General features: G+C 58.2%; 1 protein-coding gene across 1 annotated transcript; it reads left to right on the forward strand.

Moving 5' to 3' along the window:
* Positions 1 to 147: 147 nt before the first annotated feature.
* CHST14 (carbohydrate sulfotransferase 14) lies at positions 148 to 2,072 on the forward strand. The gene has a single exon (XM_021695555.2). It carries the CDS (start codon positions 148 to 150, stop codon positions 1,276 to 1,278), a length of 1,131 nt encoding a protein of 376 aa, XP_021551230.1. The 3' UTR covers positions 1,279 to 2,072.
* Positions 2,073 to 7,455: the final 5,383 nt, after the last annotated feature.

Raw genomic sequence — 7,455 nt, forward strand, 5'->3', positions numbered from 1 at the left:
GCCATTTGGGGCCGCCAGGGGGGTCAGCGCCGAGCCCTCCCCGCAGCTGCGGGCCCGAGCCCCCGGCTCCCGCCCCCAGCCCGGGCCCGCCTCCCGGGCCGCCCTCCGACCGGCCGGGCCGGCGCAGGCCCCCACCCCGGGAGCACCATGTTCCCCCGCCCGCTGACCCCCCTGGCGGCCCCAAATGGCGCCGAGCCCCTGGGCCGGGCGCTGAGGCGGGCCCCGCTGGGCAGGGCCCGGGCCGGGCTGGGGGGGCCGCCCCTGCTGCTGCCGTCCATGCTGATGTTCGCGGTGATCGTGGCCTCCAGCGGGCTGCTGCTCATGATCGAGCGGGGCATCCTGGCCGACATGAAGCCCCTTCCTCTGCACCCTCCCAGCCGCGAGGGCGCGGCTTGGCGCCAGGCCCTCCCCAGGCCTGGGGGGCTGTCCCTGGAGGCCGGGGACCCGGACTTGCAGGTGAGGCAGGACGTCCGGAACCGGACCCTGCGGGCCGTGTGCGGACAACCGGGCATGCCCCGGGACCCGTGGGACTTGCCCGTGGGGCAGCGGCGCACCCTACTGCGCCACATCCTCGTGAGTGACCGCTACCGCTTTCTCTACTGCTACGTCCCCAAGGTGGCCTGCTCGAACTGGAAGCGGCTGCTGAAGGTGCTGGCGGGCGTCCTGGACAGCGTGGACGTGCGCCTCAAGATGGACCACCGCAATGACCTGGTGTTCCTGGCAGACCTGCGGCCCGAGGAGATTCGCTACCGCTTACAGCACTACTTCAAGTTCCTGTTTGTGCGGGACCCCTTGGAGCGCCTGCTGTCCGCCTACCGCAACAAGTTTGGCGAAATCCGAGAGTACCAGCAGCGCTACGGGGCTGAGATCGTGAGGCGGTACAGGGCTGGCGCGGGGCCGAGCCCTGCGGGGGACGATGTCACCTTCCCCGAATTCCTGAGATACCTGGTGGACGAGGACCCTGAGCGGATGAATGAGCACTGGATGCCCGTGTACCACCTGTGCCAGCCTTGTGCGGTGCACTATGACTTTGTAGGCTCCTATGAGAGGCTGGAGGCTGATGCCAACCAGGTGCTGGAGTGGGTGCGGGCACCGCCCCACGTCCGCTTCCCCGCGCGCCAGGCCTGGTACCGGCCGGCCAGCCCCGAGAGCCTGCACTACCACCTGTGCAGCGCCCCGCGGGCCCTCCTGCAGGATGTGCTGCCCAAGTACATCCTAGACTTCTCCCTCTTTGCCTACCCGCTGCCTAACGTCACCAGGGAGGCCTGTCACCAGTGACCGTGGGTATGGGCTGGCGACTGTTGGGGACTGCTGTTGACAATGCCAGCTACCTGCCATTTGGAGAAACCCTAGTCCGGGGGACTTGGGGCTTCTCCAGATGCCTGGATGGCCGGCACTGCCCTCAGAAGTTCCTTGTCCACGGTGGGTGCCCACAGTGGCTCAGAGTACAGGGTTGGTTGGACAGGAGGCCTGGTGCTCCCCACTGGGGGGATTTCTTAGGGGCCATGTGGCCTTTCTCGCCCTGGCTGGGGCTAGACCCCAGTTTGTCAGCGAAGCAACACATCTGTTCTAAAGACTGGCTCCGGGCCCCTGGTTGCAGGGACCGTGCCGTCCACTTGATCTACCTTAACCTGCGCCCAAACCTAGAGGTGACACCAGTCAGGGGAATGGCCAGAGCCAGGGACCCTGGGCTCTGACCACCCACCCATCTGCTCCCCGTGCCTCGAGCTGCAGTCTGCATTCGTGCCTTACACGTGACTTTCGTGCCTTTCTGCTTCAGACTCAGAATTTCCTGCACTTTCCAGGTTCTTTCTGTTTTTCCAAGGAAAGGAAAACTGAGTCAGGGCCCTTGCCTGGTAGCTCCAGGACCTGGCCCTGCACACATCCAAAGAGCCCTGTGCCCAGCCTTCCTGGGGGGCTCTGGGCACCTCCTCCCTTGCCCGAGGGTTGTGACTGCGGCTGGTGGATCTGGCTGCCTCTTTTCTGACTCATTTATTTAAAATTTGTACTTTTTGATAGAATGCTTGTGAAGGCTTTGTTTTCCAAATTGCTGAATTTTTAATAAAGTTGTTTTGTATACAAAAGCAGCATCCGTAATTCTCTTTCTGAGCTCCTGTGTGTGCAGAGTGTCTCCATGACGCCTGTCTCCTCGGGTCAGGAGAGGGAGCTTGCAGGTAGAGAAAGTGAGACCAAGTGTAAGTTGCTTGGGCCAGTCCAGTGGGCCATTTCCAGACCAGGGAGCCTTGGGGGGCTTCCCGTAGGCCATACCCGATCACAAACTCAGCTTCTGGGATGCCAGCACGGGACAAGCCCCATGAGGAAGGACCCCCTGTCTAGAGCACACCTACATGGATTCTTCCCTGAAGAAGGGGGTGAGTATGAGACATTGACCCCTCCTCCTCCTTAGGCAGGAATACTTCTTGACTGAGGAGGCCCCAGATGCAAAGGGGATTGTGGTGTGAGCCAGGGGAGGTTATTCCTGGCATTGAGAATTACAAAGAAGGCAAGAAGTTTGAGGGAGGAGCAGGGTCTCGCTGACGACGTAGGGTCCAGAGGAAGTTGTAGGCAATGTGGGAAGAATACAGTCTGGGCACTAGAGGACAGGCCTCCGTGTGACCTGTTCCCCAATGCTATCCAGGATCCCAGGACCATCAGGGGATGGGAGAAAAGGCAGCTGGGCCCGCCCTGCCCATGGGAGAGATGCAAGGCCAGACCCGGCCCTTCCTTGTGAGTCCTGTCATATACCTCAGTGGGAACTGCTGTACTTAGAGACCCGAGGCAAGGGTGCGAAGAGCCAGAGAGGGGGCGGGAGGGAGGGAGGTGGGAAGGGCCCCTTTGCAGATATTACTTATACCTAGCCTGGCTATTGGCCTGACTTTAGAGGAGAAGTCAGGGGAGGGCAATTCTCTGGGCATTCATGGTTCTCTGCCATGACTCACCAGGCGGCCTTAGTTGATTCCCTGTCTAGATCAGAGGCCCCTCTTCAAGGTCCCCTTGACTCTGGACTTCACCTCTGATAGCACTTGTTCCGTTGTAACTGCCCAGTTACTTATCAGTCTCTCCCATCGAGAATGCAATTGTGTGAATTTGAGACTGTGTCTGTCTCGTTCCTTTGACATTCCCAGATCCTAGCCCAGGGGGCTGGCATGCAGTAGGCTTGTATGGCCGGGCAGAACCAAGGTGTACATCTTGCTGCAGGACAGAGAACACTGTGCTTGGAGTCATCCAGACGGATCACTCCCCCAGCTGCCTGACCACCTCTCTGAGCCTCCCCAAGCTCCACTGGATCCCTGGAATAACAGCAGAGTCCTGTGAGGATGAATGAAGACTAAATGAGTAAAAGGACCTCTCCTAGCTCCTGGCTGAATGGATGTTCTTTGAAATGCTAGTTGAACACCTGATCCCTCAGAGTCCTGTGGGGACAGGCGAGAAGCCAGGACACTGTCCATCCAGCGCTGGAGACTGGAGCTGCCTCTGGGCAGAGCTCCTTCGATCTGTGGGTTCATTTCCCCTGCCAACTGGTTAGTCCTGGTTGGTCCTTCTCTGAGGTTCCAGCCCCTCTCAGGAGCCCCCTCTTCCACCCTCCCCCGAGCTGCTTCCCTCTCCCCGCCTCCCTGGTCTTGGAACAGCCACCCCAGACCTACAGCAGCCACTCAATCCCCCTCACTAGGGCCTGCAGCGGGGGTGGGGTGGGGGTGGGGTGGGGGGGTGGAGGGGGTGGACCCAGAGACTGCCTGCCCCCTGCCCTGCGTGCCTCATTTAAATCTCGCCACGGACCAATAGCAGAGGAGTCGTCCTGCTGTCATATGGACTCGGAAACTGGCACAGGGAGAGTAAGTACCTTGCCCAAAGTCCAACCCAGGGCTGTGTGCCTCCCAAATTCCAGGAGGGGGAGATCGGTGATGGTGGGGGTGGGGAGAAAAGGGAATAGGAAGGTGAAGGAAAAGGGTGGATCAGGTTGTATTTGGGGGCATTGGCACATATTTTCCCTCCTCAGTTCTTTCCTTCCTTCATTTTTGGAGAATCCAATTCAGTCCAGCTGACATTTACCAGTCCCTGCCCCGGAGGAGTGGGGGTCAAATGAAGTCCTTGATGTGGTTAGCTTATTGGTTCCTCTCCAGGCAGAAAAGGGTGCCAGGCCACAGAGCACTCGACAGCCAGAAGCAGACATCTGTGGTGTGGGCAGGAGGGTTGGAGGTGAGAGGGAAAAGGCCTGCTGAGACAAATTGCCGCCTACCACCATTTTTCCCTGGAGTCAGCCCTGAGGGACTTAATTTGTCACCTACCCTTGTTTTCAGGAAAAAGGGCTTCTTAAAAGGAGGTTCCAGAGAGCTGTGGGTGGCCAGGTGGCCCTAGTACGGCCTGCCTTGTACTGGGCACACAGGTCAGAGCGAGGGGTATGTGGCAAGCTCTGGTGGGACAGAGGCATCCCCAGAACCGGACACCTGGACTGGGTCTTCTTGGAATTCCCCCTTTGCATTGGGTCGGCCCTCGTCCCCACACAAAGCTACTGCCACCAGCCGGCGCCTCTGAGGACAAGGGTCCCCTTTCAAACTGGCTCCAACCTGTACAACCTAGTTCTCCAGGGTACGGGGGATGGGGCTGGCAGTTTAACTTCTCTGACTGGCGGAGGGCCAGGAACAAAGGAAAGGGGAGGAGCCTGAAGGGGCGGGCCCTCCAGGTCCGGGCCCTGACTCCACCCCCAGGCTCCAGTTCTGGTCCATTTTTCATCCTGTCTGGTGCTGCTACCCAGAAACCACCTCACCTTAATTTCTGACGTCCTTTTCGCCTTCCCTTCCCTCCCTGCAGGAGAGTCCCCCCACACAGACCCTCTGCGGGAAGTAGTAACAAGGTCCCACTGGGACAGCTAACCGCCACCCCCACCCCCCACCCCACTGTGAACACAGAACCCTCACCTTTTCCAGGGGTCACAGGAGGGCCAAACCTGCAGGCCCCTTCCCAGGGTGGATCCAGTGTTGTTGTTGTTGTTGTTTTTCCCTGAACCAGTCCCTGCCTATTTTCAAGCAAGAGGAGAGGCCTTCTCTCTCTCTTCCTAGAGGAAAATACGAATAATTAACAAAGCTACTCTGAATTGAGAGCCCCTGCGCCCGGGCGCTGCCAAGTCCTTTGCATGCGTCACCCTCTTCATTCTTACAACGCAGCAAGGTAAGTCGACTTGTTCCCATTTTATAGATAAGGAAACTCTCCCAAAGAGATGGCCGGGGTGGGATTCAAGCCAGCTCCATGTAGTGTCTGCCCCTCCCAAAGTGGGGCAACTTAAGTCCATCGTTAAGTTCTCCAGCTCACTGCATCTGCTGATAAGCATTGTGTTCATTTTCTCGGACGTTTGCACCCTCCTCCAGTCTTCTTTCCCAACACTCCACATGTGATTCGGTCCACAGGCCCCTCCGGCTATTATAAAATCCTCCAGATTTGCCCACCCTGAGAATCAACTTCCGAGGGGTGTTGGACCCACACCTCGAGTATACTAGACTTTCAGCTCAGGTCCTCTGAGCAGCAGGTGTCAAGATAGAATTAGACACGCAGGAGATGGATAGGAGAGAACAGCTGTGCGGGATGAAAGGGGGAAGGAGCCGGGGTCGGCAGGAAGAGCCTGGCACCTGTGAACAGAGAGAGGGAAGGAAGATTGTGTAGGAAGAGTCTCAGATTACAGTGCAGCTCTAAGAAAGGCCCAGCAAGGCCAGTGGGGGTCCTGGAAGGTGCGGCAGGTTCTCTCGAAGGGAGATGTGAGCAGGGCACCTCCATGGCTGCCACACGGCCCCCACGTGGCTGCTCTGACCTGCGGGGATTGTTCCCCTTACGTTCTGTGATGACCTTGCCAACAACCAGAAAATCGCTGTTGGCCGAGCAGGAGCCTGTCGATGGCTGGGGGACCCTGAACTGAAACCCTGGCCCCTGGCTTTATAGCAGGACCACTGCCCCTGCCTTTCATGTGGGCGTTGGAAGACACGTACCATCAGCGTGCCCAAATGCCCATGCTGTCATTTTCAGGGTGTTTTCTCTGCAGTGTACCCAACTGGCTGCAGGTTCTGATTGTCGTTGGTCTGTGTCATTGTCATTAATTGGGTGGATATTGATACTCACCCTCACCTAGCTTCTGTCTTGCATAGGCTCACATCCTTTTAGCTGAGAACAGACTCACCAACACGTTGGGTCTGGATGCTGGTGCCCCAGACCTCCCGGGGTATATAATCTAGGCTTCCTCCCAGTGTGATCATCCAACTGGCTTTAAACTCAAGGGGCAGCCTGAGAGAGAGTGAAGTTGCCCTAAAGTGAGCATCCAGGGACCCACATGCCCAGGAGTACCACCTCTTCCGTAGCATCCTCCTACCGAGCTCTTCAGCTTGTTACTGCCCAGTTCTGGACCTGACTGCACAGAGACAACAAAGAGAATCACAGCTTCAGTCCTGACTGTGCCATTGTGAGGGGACAAGAAGGACCAAGGTCAGGCCAGTTCATCCCCTGCCCCTCGACCCTCCAGCAGAAGAGCTATGCCGGTCTCAGCCTTTGGGTGGGGTTTTGCGAGGCAGAAAGACATGAGAGGCTTCGGGACCTAGGGAAGGAGGAGCCTGTTGCGTCACTCCTGTTGCCCCACAGTGCCCCCAGACCCGCTAGGCTGCCACCTTGTCGTGTTTGCAGATGGAGGGAACTAGGTACTCACCCTCCCCATGGAGAAGGACGTCATCAATGCTCCACTGGATCATTTCTCTGTCCTCAGCCCTGGAGACACTGAGCTGTCCCTAGGAACCCCCCCCCAGAACCCCAGGGGTAGCAGAGTCCCAAGAGTCCAAGCACTGTGGCTAGAGGGGCCATCAGAGCAGAGTAGTCCATGAGAGCTGGAGATCAGGCTGGCCCCTAAAACATGCTGCTGCAAAGGGCCACAGACTGCCTGAAGGAAGGCACTTGAGGCAGGCCCAGGAACAGTAGATTTGGCTGGGCAGGGGTGGGGGAGGTGGGGCAAGGCTTTCTGGTTGAGTAGCGAAGTCACATGGGCATCAGCTGACCCCTGCCAATTCTGGCATGCCTCCCTACCCCACGATGAGAAGCTGTAATGAGCGTCTTCCACAGAAGCTGCTAGCCGCAGTGGCAGGCCAGTCCCCCGTGAGAGGGGTCGCCTGCTGCCTGGGTACAAGGGTCCAGTCATAAAAAGAGAGCTGTTCTGATAGATGAAAGAGAGAGCTGGCCTAACTAAAGCAGGAGAGCCAGGAGGGACAAGCCAGCCCCTGGGCAACTTTTAGGGAGGAGTCTCTGATTTTTGTCCCTGTGACTACCCTCAGCCCAACTACCAACAGAGAACAAAGTGAATAGATGGGGGACTGGGGAAGCGATGGGCACAAAGGAGGAATACAACAAGGAAGGGGACTCATAGTCACAGCTCAGATACCTGGTGCTTCCTAAGGCTTTTCTCAGCTACTGGCCAGTTAGCCCCTCCCT

Source organism: Neomonachus schauinslandi, unplaced genomic scaffold, assembly GCF_002201575.2.
Source record: "Neomonachus schauinslandi unplaced genomic scaffold, ASM220157v2 HiC_scaffold_1414, whole genome shotgun sequence".
NCBI classification, from domain to species: domain Eukaryota; kingdom Metazoa; phylum Chordata; class Mammalia; order Carnivora; family Phocidae; genus Neomonachus; species Neomonachus schauinslandi.